This window comes from Myiozetetes cayanensis, unplaced genomic scaffold (genome assembly GCF_022539395.1).
Source record: "Myiozetetes cayanensis isolate MyiCay16 unplaced genomic scaffold, myiCay2020 scf6-25, whole genome shotgun sequence".
NCBI lineage: Eukaryota > Metazoa > Chordata > Aves > Passeriformes > Tyrannidae > Myiozetetes > Myiozetetes cayanensis.
This window is the reverse complement of record NW_026087853.1, coordinates 54703055-54728883: the sequence shown is the minus strand read 5'-3', so window position 1 is coordinate 54728883 and position 25829 is coordinate 54703055. Positions and strand designations below refer to the sequence as shown.

The 25829-nt window shown below is 52.6% G+C and overlaps 3 protein-coding genes across 7 annotated transcripts in view; 1 reads left to right on the top strand and 2 right to left on the bottom strand.

The window, feature by feature from the left end:
- Positions 1–10007, bottom strand: part of PLCB2 (phospholipase C beta 2) — a 43734-nt gene extending 33727 nt beyond the window's left edge. Inside the window, exons 1-2 of one of the 3 annotated variants that reach the window (XM_050335554.1) lie at positions 9848–10007; positions 511–1275 (exon numbers count right to left, since the gene is read on the bottom strand). In XM_050335554.1, the coding sequence (XP_050191511.1) occupies positions 511–594 (84 nt within the window). In that variant the 5' untranslated portion in view covers positions 595–1275; positions 9848–10007. Of the gene's footprint in view, positions 1–510; positions 1557–9847 lie in introns of those variants that run through there. The other 2 variants (XM_050335556.1, XM_050335555.1) reach the window with 2 other exon arrangements.
- A 580-nt stretch (positions 10008–10587) lies between these two features.
- INAFM2 (InaF motif containing 2) lies at positions 10588–11596 on the top strand. The gene has a single exon (XM_050335563.1). It carries the CDS (start codon positions 10731–10733, stop codon positions 11106–11108), a length of 378 nt encoding a protein of 125 aa, XP_050191520.1. The 5' UTR covers positions 10588–10730; the 3' UTR covers positions 11109–11596.
- Positions 11597–11681: 85 nt separating this feature from the next.
- Positions 11682–25829, bottom strand: part of CCDC9B (coiled-coil domain containing 9B) — a 33379-nt gene continuing 19231 nt past the window's right edge. For 2 of the 3 annotated variants that reach the window (XM_050335560.1, XM_050335562.1), the window contains 5 exons: positions 25611–25664; positions 25086–25191; positions 24214–24271; positions 23058–23863; positions 16394–18548 (listed from right to left, as the gene is read on the bottom strand). In XM_050335560.1, coding sequence (XP_050191517.1) covers positions 23087–23863; positions 24214–24271; positions 25086–25191; positions 25611–25664 — 995 coding nt within the window. In that variant the 3' untranslated portion in view covers positions 16394–18548; positions 23058–23086. Of the gene's footprint in view, positions 13797–16393; positions 18549–23057; positions 23864–24213; positions 24272–25085; positions 25192–25610; positions 25665–25829 lie in introns of those variants that run through there. The other variant, XR_007631453.1, reaches the window with a different exon arrangement.

Genomic DNA, 25829 nt, shown 5'->3' with positions numbered 1-25829 from the left:
GGAGGCCATGGCCCGCTGATCCACTCAGGCAACAGGGCCATAAGAGGAAGCAACTTGGAGCCTGATTTCCTCTCTATCTGCAAAGCACAGTGAGCCCTCTCAGCTCTGGAGCAGATCCTACCCCTCAGGCTCATCTGGACAATCCGAATGTAGCGCGCACCTCTCACCCCGGGGAGATCCCAGCAGGATCCTCCCCAAGGGCTGGACTCTGGTCCCACCCCAGTGCTGCACACACAGACCCAGTGCACATCACTCCCTTTGCTTCCATCGTCCCCAACCAGAGGTGCAGCCGCCAAAACCCCAACCCCTCACACACACAACGCCCTTGATCTTAGCCCTCAGCTCTCCTGTTCTTCCCACTTCCCTCTCCCCACGCAGGCATCTCTGCTCTCAGGTGGGACACACAACGTCCCATCCAGCACGCTGAGCCTCCCCACAAACCCTGCCCACACCACAGTGTCTCGGGGACACCACACACCCCATGTGGGGAAGCCAAGCCCCAGTACTCACATCGTCCCATTTGATGAAGCGCTCGCCCTTGCACAGGTACTCCTTCACCTCGGGGGGCTGCAGGACGGGGGTCAGCATGGACATGGTCCCACCGATGTGCTCCTCAGCCTCCAGGAGCAAGGGCAGCTGCACACTCGGCTCCGCTCGGCCCCTCTGCTCTATCTGTGCCTCTCACGTTGCAGGGCGCTCTGCCATGGCCACTGTTGGCATCGGAGAGCGAACGGCCTCTTATATCCCAGCCCAGCTCAGGAGGGGCAGGGAGCGAGGAATCTGCATTGTAAATCAGCAGCTCTCCGGGCAGGCAGAGCCTCACCCCAGGTCACCCAGGGAGGCAGGCGGTGCCCGTGGGCAGGCGGGCAGGCACCCGCTGTGGCTCCGGAGGGACCCGCTCCTCGGAGCGCAGCTCGAGAGGCACCCGGCTCGCTCCACTTCCGCAGCTCCACTTCCTTAAGTGTTCTCTCGACGGAGTGCAGGCATTGCCAGAGACGCTCCGGCCGCTGAGGTGCCGAGCAGCCCGGCCCTGGCTGCAGGCAGACTGCCCCCTCCGTGCAATGAGCCAGATATCCCGGGAAAGGAACTCACTCCATCGCTGGGGCCACGCGCTGCACTCCTCTCCAGCCCCTCTCTTATGGGCTCTTCTGAACGTCATCCAGAAAGTGACACAGACCAGCAGAGCAGCTGGAAATTCCCCAGAGAAAATAAAACATTCCCAGAGTCCCGAGGAACTGCACTGCTCTCCAGATTCACTTGAGTCCGTGGCAGATACTGTGGGACACGGAATGGGAGAGGTGGGACAGGGGGGATTGTAGTGACGAGGCTGCAGGGAAGTGACCCAAAGTAGAACAGGTTAAAGGCAAACAGGGCCAAGGAGTCCCTGCTCCTGACCCTGGAACGAAGGAATTCCGTGTTGGCAGCAAATGAGGGAAAGGGGCTCTGGTGGCTGATAGGTACTGGCTCCCCAGGAGTGGCTTCTGAAAGGTCCAACATGGGAAAGGTTATTTCAGGCAGAGGCAGAGCCCCACAGCTCATCAGCAGTGGAGATCATGTGCCACTCTGGCTGGAAAGGATTCCCAAACACACAGTGGGATGTCATCCTTGTCTCCTATAAAAGCCCAGGTGTGGCACTTGCCAGTGCTCAAGAGGAACAAGATGCTGTCAGAGGTGGCACAGAGTCTCTGAGAATGGGGGACAAAGCCCCCACTGTGCCAGGGGAGCCAGCTGCATGTTTTATTCCCTCCTTCCCAGCCCTGATGGACCCAGTTGGGTAAGTCTGGCACTTTGGAGCAGCCTGGACAGCCAGGAATGCAGTCTGAAGGAATCCTAAGGGCATTCTCAGGTGTTAGTGGCACGAGGCAGGAGAGATTAAGTGGAACTGTAGCAAGTTCTCCAGCTGTAAGCCAATAAAGAGGGCAGGAATCAGAGATTCCTGAAAAGGAAAGAGAGAACCCTGAACAAACCCAACGTCCTTTGTACATGTCCTTAAAGGGTTTATCTGCCCAACAAACTAGGAATAAGAGTTTCAACATTTCCAGCCACAACTGTGTTTTCTGCGCTTACTAACACAGTTTTCCAGGGACCTCTGGTCTCCCAGCTGAGCCACACTCGTGGCATTAGGCTTCCTTTGCACGTGCCATGTGGATCACTGGGGAATTCCAGGCCCAGCCAAGGCAATGTCACAGGATCCCCCACTCAGGGAATGCTGTTACTCCCAAGCAGAGAAGCAGCAGATGACAGAGGGCTCACTGAGGAGTGGAAGTTCTGTACCCTCCCCTGATCCCTTCTCCAAGGTCAGAGCAGCTCCAGGGCTTCTTCCCTTTGAATTAGGGAGCAGCAGGGGGAGGAACAGAGAGCATCAATCTTGCTCAGAGGTGCTGTTCTCCTAGCCTCTGGAATCCTGACAGCACTGCAGGAAGGCCCTGGAGGGAGGTCACAGTGAGAGGTGGGATGAGCTTTGCCAAGGTACTGCCAAGGGCAGGTGAGATCAGTAACAGCTACTGGATCCAGTGGCCTGTCTGATATTTAGCAGAGTTATCACAGCTCTGTGATCCCAGGGTGCTTCCAGCCAGAAGCAGGGCTTCCCAGAAAGGCTGCTCCTGTCCTGCCTTCCCTCAGACCTGGACAGTCAACAGCTTTCTCTGCCTCACCAACAAACCTGAAGTAAGAATCCTGTCACAGCTTTACTCACATGTCACTCAAGGGCAGCTTTCCCCTAAGGAATAAACCCCTAAAATAATCAAATAATAAATAAACCAGTAATAATTAAGACCCAACCAAACACAAGCAGCATGAAGAGCAGCGCCCAAGTCCTGTGAGGCCACACAGTGCCACAACATCAAGGGCCAAGGTCCTGCTTGCACAAAGGTGGTCCCCAAAGCTGCAGCTCCCTTCCTTTTGCCCAGCCCAGTCTCCTTATCTTCCATTTCCCAGTGCCTGCTCTGTGGGAGCCTCTGTCCCCACATGAGCTGATGGAGCAACAGGATGGAGCAGCAGCCCTGCCCACAGCTCCCCTATGGGAGTGGGCGGGAGTGGCAGCGCTCACAGCTGTGCTTCTTTATTCCAACCACCCTTCCACTCTCCTGCGAGGCCATCATCCAGAGCACACCCATCCTACATCCCTCACCTTCACCACTGGGCATCCCACCATCTGCTACAACAGCTTTGATAGGCAAAAATTTCCCTTTTTTTTCCTTTAGTGGAGAGTCTTCCTTGTCTCCCTGTCCTACCTACCCAGCAGGCTCTACCTGTCCCAGCATCACCCTTCCGATATTTTAGGAGACAAGGTCTGCAGACACTCATTTAAGCCACGGTGTTAATCCCCCCTGACTGGATGGTTCCCGATTTCTAGGGAATTACTGTGCACCCTCAACCTCAGCTTACTCCTGGCACGCACATAATGGCTAAGAAATCTGTCCCAGCGCCGTTCCGTGCTAATGACACTTTGCCATGTGTAATGCTGTCCTCTAGTGAAGCGCCGTGACACTGCACAGCAGGGTGAACTCCCGGATCCCCAGTGCCCGCTCCCTCCCGCTGCTGCTCTGCCCTCGGGGCCCTGGCATTCCAGGAAGGATTGGCAACACCTTTAAAACCGCAAAGGCCAGTATTTGCCAACCATCTCCGGAGAGCAGAACTGTTGAGTGGGTGTGCAGGGGTGTATTTTGTGTCCTACTTTGAGCCCAAACCACAAAAGCCAAGGATTCCGGACAGCTCCCGATCTGACTCCAGTTTGATCTGCACAAGTCAGAGGGCAGCAGACTACAGCACAGGGAGACAAGCGGCCACAGATGCCACAATACCATAAAAGCAGTGAGATTTTGTACAAAAACGCCCAAAAACTATCTGCTCAGCCACTGGGACATGGTTAGGCCCATAACTGAGTGTTCTCTGGGCAGGAGTACGTTGTGTTTACAGCACTGGTGGTTCTGTGCCTGTTTCCCAATGGTGCAGTGAGTGCTGCAAGCAGGACCATGGGCTCCTGAAACATCCCACAGGCTCCTGCAGTGCCAGGCACTGCTGCCCAGGGCTGGCTGATCCAGGGCACTCCTGACTGCCAGACAAAGAACGAGCCTGGCCAGGGCAGGCAGAGGTTGAGGAGCAGCAGCACACGGACAATGTGCCCAGCCCATGGTACCTCACAGCGATGGAGCAGCAAGAACAGGAAGGGACATGTACTACACCTGGAGGCAGACACAGCTCAATCCCCACTGCACTCATCTCCAGTAAAAACACTGCACAGGAAATTGGGACACTGGAGGAGGAAGGTCCATTTTGCTCTTGAGCCCATCAGCACTTCTTTCCTACTCCCACAGCCCCACTTGCTCCCCCTGGCTCTGCCTACTCAGCTCCCAGAGCTGAACTGGGCAGCCTTGGTCTTCCCTGGCCCTTCCACAAACCTCAGTTCTCCACGTGCCAGACCAAAAATCTGCTTTTGTAATATCCAGCCTCAACCTACAGCACTCCCACCCTCCCTGAACAGGCCTTGGCACACCATATTCCAAACACTCCTGGAGGTGAGATGTGCTTGTGAAGCAGTGACGTGTTGGAGTTTAGTGCCATGGGAAAGAATGCACGGCCTCCATTGGTTTGACTGAACAGTGTGACATCAGAGATTCCAAAGGTTTTCAGGCAAAGGACCACTCTGAGCCCTCATTAAACTCCCCCTGGATCACACCCTGTGTCCAGGGAAGGTGACTGAGGCCAGTGATGAGGAGGTGAATACATCTGTGCCATTGCTCCTTCCACTGCTGTTCTCCAGGAGCCTCATCAGGGAACATCCTTCTCTGACCTTGTTTACTGTTGTTCGTGCATTTTCCACAGCTTCTCCAGACATGATGAGTAATCAGAGTCAAGGGGAACTGCCCCATCCCTGGAAGTGTCCAAAGCCAGGTTGGACGGGACTTGGAGCAACCTGGGCTAGTGAAAGGCGTCCCTGCCCATGGCAGGGGATGGGACTGGATGGACTTTAAGGTCCCTTCCAAACCAAGCCATCCCAGGTTTCCATGATTTTAAATCATCTGCTGTCTTTATAGAGGTCAAAATTAGATCTTGGAAATTATTTTCTTTATTCCAGCACATTATGAAGCCAGGAACAAACAGCACAAAACACACAAGCTGAGTCCAGATTCTTAGAAAGGAGGTCCCTAGGAAACATTTAATATTGGATGCAATTCTTAATATACTCTTGTTTTTGAGCAGTCAGATAAAGATGGGAACAGAAACAAACAGCATGTGGAAGGGGAATTGCTAAAGGAGGACAAGGAAGGTCATTCTGCAGCAGTCAGGTGTATCAGAGGTCCCACACAGTGAGGCGTGTTCCCAAAAAGTAAGGCAGCTTCCCTGCTCGAAAGCCCAGCTCTGACCCATATGAGCACTCGGGGCACACAGGGCTGGGGAGCAGGGAAGGTTTGATTTCATTCTGCACCATTTCTGGTCTCTTGGATTGCAGGAAAGGAGCAGCTGGTCCCAGGCTCCCAGCACCCCACAGTGTTTTCCAGCTGACAACAATACACATGCCCCGGCCCCCAGAACACTGAGGAATAATCCTGTTCCATAAGCACATCCGTGTGAACACCTCTGCTGGAAATGCACACCTCCAGAGGAGTGGGGGGTTACCAAAGCACTGGATCTGGAAGAAACACCTCCCTGAGCAGTGGCTGTAAGACAAGCTTTAGCTGAAGACAAGTGGGGCTCCTTGTTAACACTATGTTGAACTCATTGCCAACAGATCTGCCCCCTGTTCACAGGTGGACAGTGAACTTGCTGCTGAGATTTTCCACATTTTTTGCTCTTGGGAGCATCAGAACAGCCTCCCTCCTGGGACTTTCCAGCTCCATTTCCATCTGAGTCTGAACCAGGATGGTAGAAGTGTGAAAACAGGAAGATGTAACAACTCAGAATCAGCTCCAGCAGAATAGGGAGAGATTTCAGGCTGATATTTTAATTGAGGCAAATAACCCTGCCTTGCCCAGAGTTATCCAGACGAATCCAGGTCATTTTCCTTATTCAGCTCCCAAAGCCAGGCACACAGAAATGGAGGGAGTCAGGCACTAACAGCCACTTCTGAGGTTTTCTCTGCAAGGAGAAACTGCCCCATGCTCAGGACACATTATCACATTCAAAGGCCAATTGTTTCAGATAAGGTGAATTAACATGTCCTCCTCAAACATAAAAGAATCTATTTGATCTTTAAAGCAGTTAAAACTGCACCTTGCCTTAGTGTAACTCAGCAAGGACACAACTTAAGCTAAGTCAAGCTGACTTTGAAGAATGAACAAGCTGTTTGGCATAACAAGAGTCTGGCTGCACAGGTGACCACCAGAGACCCTCGATGGAGCCCCTCAGAGACCTTACAAGGATTTGTGTACAATCAGTGCTGGGAAGTGTCCTGGATATGTAACAGGAATGCAGGGAGAGAAACTGAACAATCCTGTAGCGCTGCCATATCAGCTACACTTGGGGAGCTGATTGCCAGGGCAGGCAATGTGCTGTGACCATGCAGGGCATCAAAATCAAGGAATGCCTGGCTCCTAAAACTCACCAGTTGAGTCTTAGAGCTTTATTTTCAGAGCCAGTTGTAGGCAACACACAGGATAATAAAATGGCTCAAAAGGGGCTTCCCCGCACTGATGATACAAGGCTGGAGCTGCCCTGAGCTCCCCCGAGCTTTCTGCCCAAGGCCTCAGTCCCAGGCAAACCCAGCAAACACCCACTGTTGTATCTGAAATTTGGCATCACTTTTAACACCTTGCCCACTCCCATAACCTGTGCAGAGCACTGTCCCAGTCAGTGCAAGACCGTGGGTTGTGCCAGCTTCACTGTCACAGCTAAAACAGAGCTGAAGGAATTTAAAGGACATCCCCAACCTTCCCCATCTGTTATTGGATTAACAAGTGAGACTGCACCTTCCCACATGAGAGACATTTCACCGTGTAAGGAAAATGCCAGAGAGGAACAGAAACAGACTCCCTCAGGCTCCAACAGGAGGCTGGAGCAGCAGTGAGAAATGGGGAGTATTTCCTGTAGAGGGGCAGACAGTAGGGCTTGAGAGATGCCCCCTGTCAAGAGCAGGGACTTCTCTGTGACAGCAGCCTCCAGCCTAGCAGAGTATTTGCTCAAGGACTTCAGCACAGAAAGATTAATTTAAACAAACTATTCCATCCTTCAAACACTAGGAGGCAGGTAGAAAGATCTCATCCACCTCCCTCCTCCCCAGCCCACAAATGTGACCAAGGAGACACTGTAAAGTTTAAACATCAACACAGAGCCAATAAAAAAAGTTACAATTCTCTATAATCTGCCCAGAAGATGCAGAAGAACCACCAAGAACCAGGGCCAGGGCTCACCAAGGCACTATGTGGCAGCACACCAGTGAGTGCTGCTGGCTGGAGTCACTCAGCAGAGTGACAAAGCTCCCAGCTCAGGGATAACGAGCACTTGGAGGTGTCACACCAGGGCACAGGAACCACAGGGCCTGGGGGGAGCCATCCAGGCCAGCCCTTGTCCCAGGGCAGGACCAGGTGACATTTATCAGCCCTGGGAGGCCTCTGTGAAAAGCGGACACTCAGCCACCTCCCAGGCATCCCATCCAGTGCCCTGCTACTCCAGAAGCAGGCTCTGCACAGAGGCAGTACCTCAGGCCAGTAATCTTCCCTTAATGAAGTCTTCCCTATCCTGCAGCACTCGGATGCTATCCACAGACTCCGAGCATGGGAAATCAATAACACAGGTTTATTTAGCTCCATCCTTCAGGGGCCCTTGGAGAGCAGGCAAACATCCCACTGCAGCAAGGCAGCAGCAGAGTTCAAGCCATGCTGCTCACTGAGGGAGGTGGAACTCCCAAGTCTCCAGCAGGACATCTGTCTCAGCACCCAGGGTTTTAACAACACTCAGGTGCGTAAGGTGGCAAGTAAACAAGTTTTCTAGTGGACCCTCAGACCCAACAAGTCAAAATTAAAGTCATACTGAAGTAAATTAAAGCATCTTATAAAGAACAGGACCCTGCAGAGTAGTTTTTGGGCTGTGGTGGGAGGAAGGCTGCCCAAAGGTTGCAGAGCTCTCCTGCCTTGGCACATAGTTGCAGTGTGCACCACGTGCCTTGAGTGAGTGATCTCTTATGCTCTTTAGGAGGAAATCCCAGACAGGGGTAATTTGCCAGCTTTGTCTGGACACAGTCCCTGACTTCACAAGACCCCAGAGCCCCAATCCTGCACCACAGGAGCCCACTCAGAGCACAGCCTGCTAACACTCCAAGGACAAAGGAAACACCGTGACTGCAGCTCTGGCTCCTGGCTCTCACTTGCCTCAGTGAGGTTGTTAGCAAGTAACTCAGTTTAGGAACAGAAGGCACACACCTGCTGGCAGCTGCCTGCAAAGAAGCTCACGCCCCTTTACTTGTTCACAGTAACAAGAAAAGCTTTCATCTGATTTAGGCAAAAGCCAAGACTTCACAACATTTAAAGAACACAAGCCTGGTCTTACTCAGAGCCATGAGAGCAGAGGGCTGGTAGGGAGGAGAGAGCCTCCAAGAACACTGAATTTCTGCAATAATACCATGGCACTGTGTGTTCCAGGAAGGGCAGGTCTCCACTGCAGCATGAAGGAGCCATGAATAAATGCAGTGGGGAGGTGAAGCCCTTGGGCTGAAGGCAGAACATCTCCAGAATGACACACTGGGATCTCAACCACACCACGCCCACACAGTTGCTGGGAATGTTCCTACAACTCCCCTGCATGTCCTTAGCCAGTCCAGTCTGGCTCCCAGGACAGACTTAAAATGCAGGAAGACATCCTGGACTAGACAAGCATCGGAATCATCAAAACTGCCAAGAACTGCCTGCACATGTCAATCCTCTCCCCCAGAAATTCCAGAATGGGAATTAAGCCAGAGCATAGGCAAAGGACTTGTGAGAGGTAGCAACTCATCATCACCTCACTTGTTGAATGGAAGAGGAGAAGCAAGGGGAGAACAGGCTGGACCAAACCCATCATTGAGGAAAAACACACTGAAAAATTACTAAAAAATCCATTTTGTAGGAATTGCTATAAACTCACATCTATAATTCAACCTAAACCTACACAGTCCAAGGGAAGGTGTGTATAGAGTCTACACTACACCACAGGAAAGGCAATTGTGTAACTCAGGGAAGCTCTGCCAGCAGGGCACCATCAGTTAATGCAGCCCAGGTGTGACTGTGACTGCAGCTCGTGCTGATCAGGTGTGGGGCATTGGGCTTGACAAGGAGAATACAATCACCTGTAAGCAATGAGGGCAGGAGACACACAGGGCACAAAGAAAGGCCCCAGGACCTTCTAACAAACATTCCCCAGATGTACAGCAACATCTCATCAATGCTAAGTACTTCAGGAGGCTACAGCAAGTCTATCTATAGCTCAAAAGGGAAGGGAACCTGAAAAACCATCTAGTCCAACTCCCCAGCCAAGGGCAATGAGCCCCCTCTGCCCTGAACAGGCAGGTATAGTCCCCAAAATTCTTTTGCCCCTGTCAGAACAATCAGCCAGGCACCCCACACTGAGCCCCTTCCAGGTGTTCCTTTTGCTGCCGGACACTGGGGCTCCCAGCCCTGCCCAGTGCACACAGATGCACAGCAGTGTTCCCCCTCCACACACAGACAGCAGCCCTGGAGCTTCTGGACAACACAATCCACCTTTTCCAAGAATTACAGCTATTTTGAAGCTACTCCATTTATTCCCTAACATATCTTCTGCCTCACAAGTCTTTCTCAGAGCTGCAAGCTCTGTACTTCCTTCAAAAACTTCTCCCTCTCTCCCAACTGTCCACAATTTTCCTGCAACTGTTAACTGCTGTTAACTCAAAACTCACTCTCTTTCTCTGAAGGCTCTCTGGGTAACAGGCAGTTCTCCAGCTACTGTTGCCTCCTCCAGAACTGCAACTCCTGGTTTACATGAAGTTCCTGCTGCAACTACCACACCTGAGATTGAAAGGAGGGAGAAAATTATTTTAAAACAAGAAGTCACATCATTCACATAAAGAAAGCAGAGCTAATTTATACCCTAAATCGGTGTTTTACTTGTCTTTTGAACATGAGAATATAATGTCTTTGTAGGGAACTAACACCTGCGGAGTGAGGTGCACCTATGCTTTAAGAGAAGGTTTAGTTTGTATCAATAACAGGTTTGGGACGAGGCCAGTTTGGAGGAAGCCTTTCCCTCTAAAACTTGCTCCTTAGCTCGGGCACCGTTCCAGCCTCACAGAGGGTGCAGGCAGCACGTACCTGCAGCAGGGAGGCACCAAGAAGGAGCTCCAAGAGGCCAGGGTAGAGAGTGGCCTCCTGACCTCCTCCAGCTCCGGGCGCGTGCCAGTAGCCTTCACCACGGCCCGGCGAGGAACTGAACCATCACCTGCCTCTCTCCGCAACGATGGACTCCCGGACGGCCGAGCAGCTTTGGGGGGCTCTGGCGGACGGGAGGGGGCAGCTCTTCGCCGGGAGTCCTTTTAAAGAAGCTCCGCCTCTTCCCCGCCCTCCTCTCCCGCCCTCTCTGCTGTGTCCCCTCCCCCGGTCCCCTCCCCTGGGGGCGGTGTTGCCCCCTTGGCACCGCCCCTCGCCCCCGGCGGGGCAGCGCGGGCAGCGGCACCGGCGGCGGCGCGGGCGGTACCGGCATGTCCTGAGCGGCGGCGGCGGCCGATCCGGGCCGGAGCCAGCACGGAGGGCTCGGTGGAGCAGCGGGCCAAGGGCCGGGCCCCGATGAAGGAGAAGGAGGCGGGCGCGGAGCGGGGCAAGCCCGCCACTTACACCGGGGACAAGAAGGCGCGCATGGCGGCCAAGACCAACAAGAAGTGGGTGCGCCTGGCCACCGTGCTGGCCTACGTGCTGTCCGTCTCGCTGGCCGCCATCGTGCTCGCCGTCTACTACAGCCTCATCTGGCAGCCGGTGCGCGGCACCGGCGGCTCCTCCGGCCCCGCCGCCGCCACCCCCGCGCAGCTCCGCGCCGGACCCACGGCGGGGCCTCCGCCCGCGCCGCCGCGCCCCGGCCCCGGGCCCGGCCCCCGCCCCGCCACCGCCACCGCCCCGCCCGCCGCCACCGCGCCCGGCCCCGCAGCCCCTGAGGGAGGCAGCCCCTGATGGGGGCCGAGGCCGCTCCGCCGGCGATGGAGAGCGAGGGCCCGGCCCAGCATGGAGAGCGAGGGCTCCGCCGCCCCCGCGGCACCGCGGAGCGCCGGGACACGGACCGGACACTGAGCGGACACTGACCTGGCACTGGCTCGGCCCCGCCGGAATCGGTGGAACTGCGGTATCTTCTTTTCCCCCTCCGTTTGTCCTCGAAAGGGAATTTTGTGGCTTCGTTTCCTTCCTCACCAGGGCTAGCTTCTCCCGTTGAACCCGCATCGAATTCCTGCGCTGTTTATGCCAGTCTGTTACCTATACAAGGATATCGGTGTCCAAAATTCCTCACTATTTACAGGATCAGCTGGGAACAATACGAATTTAGAGGCTGTAATCCGTTGTTTAAGTAAAACCAGTTTTGTTTAACGATGAGCATAAACTTATTTAAAATATGTGGAAGGTAAATTGACTTGTTTACTATATTAAAATATTTTCCCAATATGAAAGTCTCTGTAACACAGTATGTTCTCTTCGGTGGTGGGAGGAGGAATGCTGAACTGGAAGGGCTCTGAGTAGCAGAAATGTGGCTACTGCAATGGGAACTGTGGTATATGATGTTGATTCATTTGTCGTTGATCTCTGTAGGCGAGGCTGGAGAAACCTGCCTAAATCCTGCTGATCGTGGAAAGGAAGCGGTGGTGCTGGAAAGGTTGGATCTGTGCTGGCAGAGCAGGTGGAGCTGTGGTGGTGGGCTCCGAGCTGTGGCCCTCCTGCCTGCCAGGGGTGGCAGTGCTTATGGATCATCCCTGTGCCCTGGGGGCACCCGGAGCCAGGGCAGGTCTGGGCCGGGCAGTTCCTGATGTGCCCTGGGCAGCCTCTCCTCCCAGTGTTTGCCTGCCCTGTAGTCTTCAGAAATGTTCTATTCCTTGAGCAAAAACATGGCCTTTAATGACTCTTTAATGATGTGGGATATCAACTAGGAAACCATAAGAGCTGTGTTGTTCCAGGCTGCTGCTTTCCAGGTGGATGGATTTGGCTGAATCAGTGAGGCTGCCAGGCTGTGCTGCATCCCTGTGAAACAATCCTAGCAGTTCAGATCCCCTCTGCTGAGGGATAAGATGTGCTGTAACGCAGCATACGCATTTCAGTTGTGCAGATCACGAAGGTACCATAAAACATGGCACTTGGTGTTTGAAAAGAGCTGTTTCATACTGAAATCAGGGTGTTTGGGGGAGGCTGTGGTGCTGTGTTACGGCTGTGCCAGTTGGGCATTATCTTTACAGTGTCTGTGGAAGGTAGAAGCAGGAGCTTGCAGGGAGAGAGTGCTTTGGGATCTTCTTTTGAGCCTCCTTGGCAGTTCTCTGCGGAGCGTGCAGGGAAGGCTGTGTGATGTTAGAACAGAAAGCTGGTGGGGAGGACAAAACGATCCCGCTTAGTCACCTCAGCCAAAATGGGATCAGTGCCACCCTCCTGCGGGGCAGGTGGACGGGCTGGAGGCCGAACATCTGTGGCAGCAGAAGGCTGAGCTGTCCCAGGGCAGCAGCAGCTCCTGGATACCCCACGGTGTCTGTTGTGTGAGTGGCTTTGGTTCCCTGCTGACTCTGCCGGTAGTGTGTTCATCCCTGTCCATGGGACTGCACACACCTGCAGTAGCTCTGGGTCCTGGTGACAGTGGTGTCATTTGCTGTCCTTGGGATACACCTCTGGTTGCAGGGGAAGGCTTCTGCAGCTCCCCGAGGGAGGAATGAGTGACAGAGAAACAAGCCAGGCTCATTGTCGTGCCAGTTCAGTTTAGGCTGTTCCTTGGCTCGGGTGCTAAACACATTACCAGTTGGGAAGTGTCTCTGAGAAGGAGCTTACGTTTATCTCATAAAATCTTCAGAGATAAATAAAGCTGGGTGGGATGACACAGATCCTGGTATTTCTCTGCTCCTGGCCTGCAGCTTGGTCGCTCTGTAGTGGCTCTGAGTGGTACATCCAACATGTGCTGGTTTCCAGGGCCCCCTGGCATCCTTCACTTTAACTCCAATTGCTCTCAGAAGACTCATCGAGCCTGTCTGTGTGGCGCGGGAGGGAGAGGAAGTGAGTGGAATGAAATGGGCTGCGTGGCCCTCTTCCAACCTGCCGTGGAACTGCCGAGAGACACCTCGTACTTGGGAGCAGGAACAACCTACAACTCTTTACCTGGTTTGTGGGTTTTGGGGCAGGGGATCTCTGAGACAGTGCTCAGATCCGTGGATCAAAGGGAACAGGCCCTTTCCTGATGGCTGCCTCCCTTGCTGCTGCTAAAAATAGTTGATGAGCCAGTACGAGGATGGTTGTGGCTGTCTACATTCCTGGAGGAAAGTGCAGGCTTGATGAGTTCCCAGACTGTGTTTTTGCATCTTCTCCTCTGCTGACAAACAGATCTTAGTGAAATGCTGCTATTTCTGTACCTGTTACAACTGGCTTTGGAGCATCCCATGGCCTTACTACGGTTGTACTGAGCCAGGGAGGGGAGGCGGCCTGGGGGAGATGCAGGAGGATCCTGGGATGCCAGCCTACAGGGCCAGGCAGCTCAGGTGATTCTTCAGGCCCAGATTCTTCAGCTACAATCTGTTCCCCATCCTTTCCCTAGCCAGGCATGGAGACAGCCATGTTCCCGTCAGGATGCTGCTGCCAGCCTGTGATGAGCCCGTTGCTGCGCTTGTGACTCTCCGTGTGACACTGTTGAAGAAATCGAAGAAATCAGTGACTAAGTACACTTTGCAAATACTTCTAGTAACAAAAAGGCTCGTCTAGACTGGTTTCTAGGTGTAAGCTAATTTAAAGTTCAGAGTATTAGGGATTTCTTGGAAGTAGGTTGGCTGCAACAGAGAACGGCTTGGACTGGGAATATTTGCATTGTGTTGTACTGAGTGTCATCTGCATCCCAACAGAATTGTTTTAGTGCCCTAAAATGGTGCAGTCACCAGTCTGGGGTAAAGCTCAGGTTTAAAAGGCAGAGGGTTGTGTTGTCTGCTGTGTTACTTCAGCTCCAGTTCAGCCTTTCCCTTCACTGCACCTCAAAAAAATAAAAGCATTCAGTTCATTTGGTGTGACTGTCTCAGGCAAGACAAGGCACAGGGTGGTGTGTGGCTTCCTAGATGGAAATGGCTGCAACCTCATGATGCAGGATGTTGTTTCCTTTGCATTGCCAGGGGAGGGTTATTCCCTTCACACAGCTGCTGCCCTGCACGTTACCTGCCAAGAGAACAGTGCCAAATTCCCAGCATGTGCGTTGGTGTGGAAGGGAGATGGCTGAAAGTCAGTTTGGGTGAAGGAGCTCCTCAGATGTGAGGGAAATGCTTTAGAGCCCTTTGCTGTAGTGAGAGGAGGGAGCTGACAAGGCTCGGGACTCCTGACTCCGGGATACTCCTGTAAAGGCACGGTGGCTGTAAGCACACGGCTGGAATTCTGGCATCTGTGCTTCCATTTTTTTACTTCATTTTTTTATTGATTAAACATGGTGATAATTCTGTAATGCCAACTTTTCCTCCAAGCTTTGAGTGTCTGTATCATTTAGGGCCCGAGTTGCAGCTTTTTCTCCTTTAAGAGCCTTTAAAGAATTGTGGCAGAGGGAAGAGAGGGTGTTTGTCCAAACCTGGGCTCTCTCCTTGCAGACAGGTGCCTCTGGCTCACCCCTGTTGATTGACATGCAATACTTGCCCTTTGCCTGTGCACACTGGGCTTGTCCCAGTGAGCCCTGTTTGTTCAGGGAGGGCATTTGGTGTAACTCAAGTGCAGAGGGACCAGAAGGAAGGGAAATAGCTGGAAGAAGAGTTAGTGGAGCATGTAATGTGCTCCAGCAGCTGGCTCCCATTTCCGTCTCTAAGAGCTCCCTTTTCCCCACACACATGCTCTCGTGGGCTCAGCTGATGCAATGCACGTCAGCCTAATCTCACATTCCTGGGCCGTGTTTCTGACAGGGAGGTTTGGCTTAGTCCATGAGCAGAGCTCATAAGCAATCATTGTGGTGTAGCCATGATGGCAAAATCAGGGGCTGCTTCTGGGCATCGGGCATTTCCCTCCAGGAACTCAAAGCTGATCTCAGTGGCTGCCCTGGGGGGAGTTGCCAATGGCTGGCTTTGAGTCCTGGAGCTGCTGGAGCATGTGGAGAAGGGAATAGGGTTAGAAACAGTCATAGCCAAGATGGAGTGTGAAGCTAAGGAGGTGAAGTTTGGCTTCTGGATGTTCCACGGGTGTTGGAAGGCAGTTTTGGGAAAGCCCTGTGTCTGGTCAGCTGCTGTCACTGCCCTGGGATGGTTGCGAGCAGGAAATGGCCATGGAATTCCCAGAGTTGCCTGCCAGTGGCTGCTGAGCCTGTGAGCTGGTCGAGGTGTTGCTGCACCTTTCCAGGAAAGGCAGCAGGCAGTGTCCTGAGCTTCCCAGCAGTGCTGTTCTGCTGCTGCTCTGGGTCTCTCACTGACTTAGAAAGCACTAACTGCTGTATTATGCACTTAAAATACCAAACTGCTGACTAAGTGCCAGTCCCCTCTGCCATCTGCAACCAGTTTAGTGGAGGGGGACTGGTGGGGACATTAGTGAATTGTTCTGTTATTTCTACTTCTAGAGACTCCATAGGGCTTCACTGCTTGGTGCCCTGGGTGTGCTCTTGCTGCAGGTATTGGACTTGCTGAGGTGGGAATGGAGAGCTGGAACTGCTGTCAGGGTTTTATGTTGTTGCCTCCTTTAGTAATTGCTTTGGGAACAAATACCTCCAGCTTTGTCCAGATGTATTTCTGTCCTTGGCTTGAGGTTTTTTAAATTGATCTCTTTATACCAGAGCTGACTCACTGGTCTGGGATCAATTTTGATAGTTTTAGCTACCGAGTTGCTGTGTTGCAATTGATGGTGCATTTTACCAAGAAGAAGAGTGTCTAATGGCAAGCTGCTCCTTTGAAGGAAAAAGCATTCTGCCTGGGAGTGCTGCTGCTTCCCTGGGTTCTGGAAGAGCTGGAATAACTTCCACCAAATCCCTGAGCTGCCAAGCACTGCTGGGAGGGAACAGGTACCTCTACAGGAAGGTGACTTGGTACTCTGTGAGCTGCCAACGTGTTTGCTTGTGAGGAAAGTGCAGTGGTGATGAGGTGGTGGCTTTGATGCCTCGATGAAAAAGTGACCCTTGTCTTCCTGGCATTGCCACAGGAAGCTTTTGGGTGAGGGAGCTGAGCTAGCCAGGAGTTCAGCACTTTCTGAAAGGATCTGCACTCTGAACTGGAGCTGTTCCTCTAAAAAGCAGAGATTACAGGGTCAATTCAGAAAACTCTACATGTGAGAAACAGTAAGAAACGAGGTTTTTCCTCATTCCAACTTTTATTTCATATAAATAATCCCTCTACATCAGATTTGTCAACTTCTTGGTCTTTTCTCTCACCATAAAAGAAGCAGCAGCTAAGCCACAGTTGTCCGAAAAATCGCAACCCAGGCACCAACCAAAGTGCATCGAGCAAAGTGTTAATGAGCAGAAAAAAATTACACTTGGAACAGGCACGACCTGCCCAGCCCTATCCCTGGAGCCTGCATCAGACTCAGTCCTTCCTGGGCATCAAGACCTGCAAAGTCAATTGGCTTTGCAGGAGGAAAAGGAGGGAATGGAGGAACAGCAATGGTTTTCCTTTCAGAACAGTCTAGGGCAATAAGGTTTCCTATCTCTCCAGCACGGCGCTGGACCAGGGCAATGGGAGATCCCTGCCTGGCTGTGTCCGAGTGCTCTGGAGTACAACACCTCCTGAGCTGAGACCGTGTGTTCCATGGACCAGGTCAGAGACCTGATGTACAAAATAATAATAAATTAACAAACTAAACAATTGTAAGCAGGCTTTTGAGGCAGTCAGATAAGGAAAATGAGTGTTTAACAGTGATGGAGGAGCTCCAGGACCTGGAGCAATTTTACAATCTTCTGTTTCTCTGGTGGGTAAGTCCAAATAAACCCATCTGGGCTTTGGTGGGGTGAAGATATTTCTACTGATAAAATACAAAAGCTGCACACTCTGTTTCTTGACAATACCTAGTGTGAAGCCAGTAAACTCTCCTGGATTTGGCATGTGGAGGAAATTCCCAGGCTTGTGCTTCGTGGTAGGTGCTGTGGGTCTAAGTCACAAACCAAACGTTTATGTGTGCAAGTATTAGTTTGTTAAAGCAGCATCGAGTATTTCAGTCCACACGTACCAGCCTGGTCTCCAGGGCAGTTTGGCAGCCTGGCCAGAGCAGGTCCTGCAGGGCATTCCAGGCAGTCTCCACACACTGGGCTCAGGGACTTTACTCTGGTGTCAGCGCCTCCAAGGCAATGCCCTCTCTGCTGTGTGATTCCCGTGTCAGAAATCCTGCTGTGTTATCCCTTGTGCTTTCTCCTTAACTGGTAGCTGTATTCCAGCTAGGTCCCAGCTTGCTGTGACTGGAAATCCAAACAGCTGGAATTGCTGCACGTTTGTGCTTGTAAATGCTCCTCCAGCACCTGCACTTGAAAGGTGTCTTTAAGGCCAGCTCAGAAGGTCTGCAGAGCAGCTTCCAGGGGACTCCTGCCCTCTTAATTCAAGCACAAGGCTACAGAAGGCACAACCGGGAAGGTGAAAGCTGATAGGAAGTCTTGGACCTCCAGGTCCAGTCAGGCCTGGGTCCTGCTGGCTCTGCTTTGGGCAGTGTGGAGGAGGTTGTCGAGTTGTGCTCTCCCCCTCCCTGCCCTGCTGCAGGGGTGCCCAGTTCCCAGTGCCCCTGGGCAGCGTTTGCTGAGCTGTGCACACCCCTGCTCAGCCCACGAGCCCCCTTCCTTGGCACACAGCAGTGTCCTGATGTGCTCTCAGCCTCTGGCAGGGGAGAGCTGGAGGCTGTTCAGGGAGGAGGTGCTGGGGGGATCTGTGCTTGGCACATGGAGCTCTGTGCCCCACGGCTGTGCTCCATCCATCTGTCCATCCACAGCCCTGCCACTACTGCACACCTCTGCCAACACTTCAACCACGTGCAAACCTCTAGTACCAGAGCTCTGAATGCTATTTCTGCACCCACCTATGAACTACACCCTCACAAGCCACCCCTTCCTGCTGCTCCAGGCATTGGCACAGCCCTGACACGGGCAGGTCCCTCCAACCTCCAGGGCAGGAAACAGGGGGCATGCCCAGAAACCCAAACCTTAACTCTACACAGAATTAGTCATTAAATAAAATAAAGTGCATCCAATAGACATTTCCTTGGCTTGCCACACAGCTGCAATATAGGCCAAACAAATAAAGAGATAAGTGATGGTGTTTTGCTGTAGGGTGTGAGTGTGGGCACCCTTCCCTGTCCTCTGGCACACGAAGAGGGAAGGGGGATGCCAGAACTGTGAGTGGGGTGGTGCTGGGCACAGGGCAGGTGCTGAAAGCTGATTTCATAGAAGGTAAAAGAGCGAGGACAAGCTTGTGCTCCTCTTCTCTTCTCCTCCACCGCCTCCAGCATGTTATCCTGCGAAAGGAGAGCAGAGACAACAGCGGGATTATCAATCTCCAGGGAACTGCTGAGGTGTAAATTAAAATGTCTGCTGAGTTCCAACCTGCCCTTCCTGCACGGCTGGGGCTGCCTGGGAGGCACCACTGGGGCATAACCCAGATACCTGCTGCCAAATCCAACGGGAGCAGTGGGGGCTCCACAGCCCAGGGGATGAGCTGACTGTACCAGTCGGGATGGAACACCCCCAGTCCTCCTCTGGGACAGGTACATCTCGGGAACCACAATCTTGACATGTTTCTGTGTGTGCTGGAGCAAAAGGAGGGACTGGTTTCCGTGTGAACCTGGCCTGGGGGTGCAGCCCTTGTGTGCCCCAAGGGCAGAGGGGGAATCAGCTTTCCCTAGTGAAAAACTATCCCATGTCTGGAGCCTGCTGTCCTGGAGCTGCCTCCAGCCCCAGACACGCTGATTTTAATTGGGAAAGGCAGACTTTTTATTCTTCTCTGGCTGCCAGATGCTTGGGTGCTGCTCAGAACTGCTGAGCTGGCATTTTCCTACCTCCATGTTTAAATCCACAGCTCTGCCTTTTGCTGATGCAGATTTCAGCACCCAAAGCTCCCGAGAAAGGTCAGGGAGGGGATATAAAAAGAAAAACAGATGAAACCCTGCGAAGGCAGGAGAGGCCATAGGAAGCTTGGCTTGCATAAAAAACAAACTCAAGGAATCATCTAAGGACACAGCCACGGATATTTAATAAGGAACTGCTCTGCAGCCAGAGTACCCAAGGTACTGACACAGCCAATGCCATGTGCAGCTGAGAGGAGATGGCTGCTGGAGACGTTATTCCAAGAGCAGCTCCGTTCCCAGTGCTGGAATGGCAGCAGCTCAGCTGGCAGAGCCCTGAGTTGTGTTTAGGTTGTTAAGCTTTGGTAAGTGGCCTTCAGGAGGTCTCTACTCCATCCATGGTGTGCTTCTAAGTCATCTGTCCCTGACAGGTGGCCACCTTTTCCAGATTTTCCCATATTTATTCCTGTGTTTCTCCAATACTTTGGTCTCTGCCCCAGCATTGTGTTGTGGCTTGGATGTTTCTCCCCCTTTGCTGGTGTTCGCTGCCCCTGTATTTACAGAGATCACCACTCCACTGCTTTCTGCCTTCATTCTCCTAGACTAAACAAAATTCCCTCACCAGCCCTGCAGTCCTTCCCTGTATGTCCTGAGTCTCTTGCACCATTCTCACAGAATCCCTGTGTTTTCCAGTGTTACCAGTATTTTCCCACATCGTGCCACGGGAGAGGTTTCCATCACTCTGGAGGTACAGAGACAATCCCACTCCCTGGCTCTCTGCTGTGGTGGCACTCAGAGGTGCTCTGGGAATTTGAACTACCCATGGGATGACAGTGGGCTCCAGAGGGTGCTGTGGGCTGCAGGAAGGACCAGAGAGGTTGGTGCTATTCCAGGCAAACCCATGACCCTGCCAATCCCAGGCCAGCTCCCAGGACGTGCCAGCAGATGGGATTTCCTGTCTCCTGAACCTCGAGGAAGCCGGTTGTGCTTCCGCAGCTCCCTGGCTGTTCTGGGAAGTGCTGGGCTGTGCTTGTGCTGCTTCCTGCACCAACCCTGGGCGCTGCTCTGCATCAGAGCCGACCTGTGCTGACCCCTCCGTCCCCAGCACACAGGCCCTGCCGGCCCCACTCCTGTTTACGTCAGCCAGAGCGCCAAGGTCACATCCCTGGAGCTGCTCTGCAAATCCACCCCCAGCTGCATTTGCTCTAAAGATGTTAAGATTAATTTTCTCAAGAGAATTCAGGGAAAAGCTTCTGTGGTTTTTGTGTATCGTTTACTTCTCCAGGACTTGTTGGACATTCTCCAGGGATTCCAGTCCTGCACTTCGGGTAAATATTTATTCCTTGTTATTTGAAGCGACGGATGAAAGCCCCACCACGCTCCCTGCACAGCATCTCCCACTGGTTTGAAGGTGCTGGAGATTTTTAGTGCCATAAATAGACACTGGGAGGGGGAGCTGTGAACCCCACGTGGTGGCTGCATGGAGCTGCTGCTGTACAAGAGGGGATGTGGGATCTGCATTCAGTGTGAGTGGGACACGGCCCCGCAGAGCCCCGGAGCAGGGCAGGGACAGCACATCCTTATCACTGATACATGTGTTTTCAGCTGTTCCAGATGCTGCCCTGCTTTGGGACGTGTGAGGTCATGAACAGAGGGCATGGCCCTGGCAGCAGGTGAAGTGACCCAGTCCAGGATTTTCTACTGGATGGAAATTCCTCAAGATAAACTTTGTAACAGCATGCTATTTTTACATCCCTCTGGGGCTGATAGGGTGTATTTTGCAGTATCACACCATCTCTTTCAACACTGATTTTCCAAAAACTGCACTGTATCAAAACTGGATCACCAGTATTTAAAAACATAACACTAAAATTTTCTGTCTGAAAAGGTTTAACGAGGGCTCCGGTTTGGGTTTTGTGAGATTTGAGATGTTGAACAGACACGTTCCTGGGACATACGTGGCGTTTTTCAGAGAAATAAAAGCAAATCCCACTGGAATTCACCTGCTACCTCCTGGCAGGGAATTATTAACCAGTCCTGCTAACCCACTGCTGAGAGGGGGGACAGGACACAGACCCTGCTGCACGGGCCCACCTGGCTCCTCCTCAGGCGAAAGGTGTCCCTGTCTGTGGCAGGGGGTTGGAACTAGATGGGCTTGGCTGGGAATTACTGATTGCTCTGAGCACCAGAAGGAGTGGGGGCATGGTTGGGCAGGGAAATGAGCCTGGCAGCAGGAAGGAGGGAGAGGGAAGGCAGGATGACATGGACATGTTAACCCCTCCGTCTCCCCTGGCATTCCAACCCTTGGTGTTTCCCAAGCACTGGGTATCGATCCCGGTCCCCAGTCCCGGCTCAGCCCAGCAGGGACCCAAGTGCTGAAGTGCAAACACCACGTTAAGGCACCTCCTCTTGTCCAGGCCACTCGGCTGTGTTTGTAATTAAGCTTGCTGTAATTAGTCCAGGGAGGAGTGATGGAGTGGAGAGCCACACTGAAGTGGACTCAGGGCCCTATTACCAAACCACAGGAATCTCCATCACTGAGATGAAAATGGACAGCTGTAATTTAGTGTTTCCTCTTAGCTGGTGTCTAATTAAAGTTATCCTGAGTGAGCAAGGTTGTCATTCATCCCTTTATCCTCTAATTTGGGGGGAGTTTTGGTAGGTTGGAGAGGCATGGCTGGACAGTAATCTCCCACTATGTGCATCCAGGTGTTTCAAAACATTCTCCTAAATGCTGTTGGAATTAATTTCCCTTCCTGGAAGGAATTTTCGTTGCAGAACAGAACCAGCTCCTGCTGGTTCTTGGTGCTTTGTCTTTTTGAAATCGCTGTGACTCTTGTGCTTCTCCCTGCCTTTTGTATGGATGGGATTATAAGGAAAGTCTTTGTTAGCAGCTTAGCCACTTCATCCCTAAGCTCATTTGTACTCTGGGATGAATGCTGAGCAGCACTGGGGGACACACTGCTGGGCTGGGGTCTGCAGGAAAGCTCATGGAATCTGGGAAAGGCACTTCAGGGGGGTCTGCCTGCCTGGCTCTGAGCAGCCAAATGCCTCCAGTGCCTCCTCATAGAACAGAGCTGGTGCCTCTGTAAAGGAAAGAGCCAGGTGTATCCTGACAGCAACTCAGGTGTGAGGGAACCTGGCCTATGTTCTGGAAATGCTCATCTCTGCTTTGTGTGCTATCCTGATCTGGGAGCATTGACCAGAAAACCCACACCTTGCAGCAAAGAGCCCCTATACTCTCCCTTTGCCCTTTGCTCCCAGTTCCTACCTTACCTTTGTGCCTGCCATCCTTTGTTCCTTCTCCTGACTTTTCCTGCTTTCCATTTCCTTTTTTCCTTATGGAAGACAGTTCTTTGCCTGTGTAAAACCTGGAACACTGCTCCATAGCCAGCTCTGTTCTCTCTCCTTTGTTTGGTTCATGATCCATCTCACCCTGTGTATTTGTACACTGCCCTGCACCAGTGTTACTACCCATCACTCACAGTGTAGCCCTCACACACCCTGTACTGGATAGACAATCCCCCTGCAGCCAACCTTCTCCAAACCTCTGCCCACGGGGTGGGCCCTGAGTGGCTTTGAAAGTGTGTGGGGCAGGTACCATGCTGACCTCAATTTGTGATCCCCCACAGAGACAAGTAATCCCCCTGAGGTTATCCCTCCCATCCTTTCTGAGGTTTTCCCTTCCCAGGAATAGTCTCAGTTTGTGCCCTAACTAATGTGTGTCAGCAGTCCAAATTTTCCCGTCTAACTTTCTACTCCTTCCCCGTCCACTCCAGGACAGGCTTTTGGGATTCACAGATTTAACTCCCTGAGGGATCCCTAGCCCTGCTAATGAACATTTCCAGACAGTTTTCTGCTCTGCTGCCATTATACCACAGCAAGTGGAGTTGCAGCCCTGTACTGTGGCTGAGAGCAGTAATGGGACAGCAGACACTCCATGGGGAGGGGTCAGGAACTCACCTGTCTCAGGCAAGCCGGTGCAACCTGTGCTAGTTGAGGGCATCCCCAGTGTCCTTGTCCTTGTAGTCCTCAGGCTGGTCCCCTTCCCCGGACTGGGCCTTTGCTGGGTCCTGCTCAGGCACAACAGTCTTGTCAGAGCTGGCTTTCCCTGGAGGCAAAGGCTCCTGGTGTTCAGTGCCTTCAGCATCTTCTCCTCTTTTCAGTGCAAGTGCCTGCCCCTCCAGGGCAGTGCTTTGGGTCACTTCCTCCCCTCCTCTGCTCACCAGCTGTCCCTGATCTGCATCCAGTCTGTCTCCTGCTGCCGTGTCCAGCTGTTCTCCGTGGCAGTTTGAGGAGTTCTGGGAGGACTCCTGTTGTGAAACTGGGTTTTTCTCTGATCCAGCTCCATCTACATTCGCTCCCACGGGCAGGGACAAAGTCTCCTCACTGGTGGCTGGCACAGTGCTTGGAAGGCTGCTTGGAGAAGCGGTGCTGCCAGTGCTCTCCTTCTGGGAGGTGTCAGCAGTGCCAGGCTTCCCACTGGCATCTTCCCCAACACTTTCCTTGCTTGACTTGGGCCCTGGCTCTGAGTCCCCTGTGCTGGTCACAGACACCTCTGTGCTGCAGCCCTTCAACCCCCTCCGCTCCTCCTTCTGCCCGTTGTGGGCAGGATGGACCTTCCCGCCTTCCCTTCGGAGCCGCTGGGCCAAGGAGGCCCCGTGATCCTGGAGGCTTGGCTGCTTCCCCTTCTCCTCCTGCTCAGCTGTGCAGTTCTCCTCCATCCCCTCCTCTCCTCTGCTCTTCCGCTTGTCCACACCGAGGCTCCTCTGAGAAACAAAGGAGACATTTAGTTCAGCTTTTAAAAATACCAGTAGATGGTATTTCTGGTCTCTGAGGGTTCTCAAAACTTGAGGAAAAATTTGGAAACGCCATTAAAAAGTGTTAAGGGATGTAGGTGAAGTGTTCAGGGACCAGAATAGGTGGAGTGGTTGTACTGACAGAGGGGCAGTGCAAGCAGTGAAGCTGCTGTCACACCATGCCATGTGGAGAGTGCTAACGAGGGGTACACTGACCCCAGAACAGAGGTCCCAGCTCACAGTGGCTCAGAGAATCCAACTTTCCTGATAGTGCACATGTTGAGAAAACTCAGCAGGCAGCCTGGAACTCCTGAGCTCACCTGGCCATCAAGGTCATCCTTCAGAAAAGACATGTCCTCGCCTTCTTTTGCATCCCACCTGTCAAGAAAAAAATTAAATCAGAATTGAGGCCCTCAAGCTCTCATATGGCAAAGCCACTGCCCCTGCCCTACCAGGGCCATGCATTCCAATTGGCTGAGCTCCTTGTCCAGGCCCATCCACAGACATTCATCTGAGGCCACTAAATCTTAATGAACTGGTTGTTATCATTCTAACTGTAATGAAAACATAAACTCCAATTGCCAGAGCAGACAGTTGAGTTGGACTAAGAAGATACAGTTTGCTTGTGCTGGTGCTTGCCACAGTCTGGTCCTGTTTGCCTGACAGTTGCCCAAGTGTCCCAAATCTCAGAGGGAGATGCTGAAGGATAAAACTGCTTTGAAGTTCCCAGCATCACTGGCAGATGCTTAGGGTAGGATTTGGAAAGAGGGAAAATGCGCTGAACTGCCTCCTGTTCCCTCTCCAGCTTCCAGGAACATGAAGCTCTGGGATTTCCTGAGCCTGAGATGGTATCTCTGTTGAGTCATGCTGAGCTTAGCAGACAGTCTCTCCCAAGAAATTGTGTGAGTGCATTTTGACCCCATAATAAATTTGCAGCAGCTACAACATCCTGTGCCAAGGAGGGCCACGGCTTCATGAAAGGTTGCGCGAGGAACTGCTTTCTTTGGCTTGTCTGAATTTGCCGGGTGAATATAAATCTGAACCTGCCCATGCAGTGCTACTGGGCAGGGAGGGGCTGAGGAACCCTTCCCTGTTCGTGTGTGTGCCTGCTGACTTACAGCTCACACACAGATACAATACACGCATACATAACACACACATGCCCTGCCCGACACTGCTGCCAGCTCCTCACCTTCTGGCTCTGCCCGTCAGTCTGTCCTTCCCCTTGGCACGGCTGCTCACGGCGGGCACTGCCTTTGGGCCAGGGTCGCTCACATTCACCCCGTGGTGTCCTCCACCTGCAAAACACGTCGGAAATGCCAGGTAAAAGCAAGCGGCACCAGCCTGCTGCCTCTGGTCCTCCAGACCCCGGGAGATGTTAGCATCCTTGGATCCCTGGAAAGCCTCTGAAGCTGTGTGCATACTGCACATCTGGTTTTTAAATACAAATTGAGAATTTAGGGTGTTTCTTCTGTGTTTGTTTTTTTTTTTATTATTCCAAATTCCAATTCTAACTCTAAATCTGATTCCTTGGATACAGTGTCCCTTATGCTGTTCTTGGAAGTCTTGTTCTCCCCTGCACACAGATATGAGAGCAGCCACGTGGTATGTCCCCAAAAGCCAAATCTGTGAGTGCCTGGAGAGAACTCTCCATGAGGAGTATCAGAGGTGCTGGCATTTAGTGGGGTGGCACAACAGAATCCTGTTCCTTACTCACCTCTGCCATCGGCAGGAAAGGACCTGTGCTGAAATTTCCTTGCATTTCTTCCCCCTGCAGGGACACAGCAAAGGATGCACCGAAGTGAGGGAGGGTCTGCAATGGACAGGCAGCAGAAAGGCTGATGTTCAAATAGGGTGTCACAAGGGAATGCTTGGTTCTGCCAGTCCATCTCCTGAGCAACAGGAGTCAGGATGGACTCATGCTAGTAAAGAAGCC

Bases quoted from the DNA above. Each gene is read 5' to 3' on its own strand.
- INAFM2 (XM_050335563.1), top strand. From the start codon at position 10,731: ATGAAGGAGAAGGAGGCGGGCGCGGAGCGGGGCAAGCCCGCCACTTAC.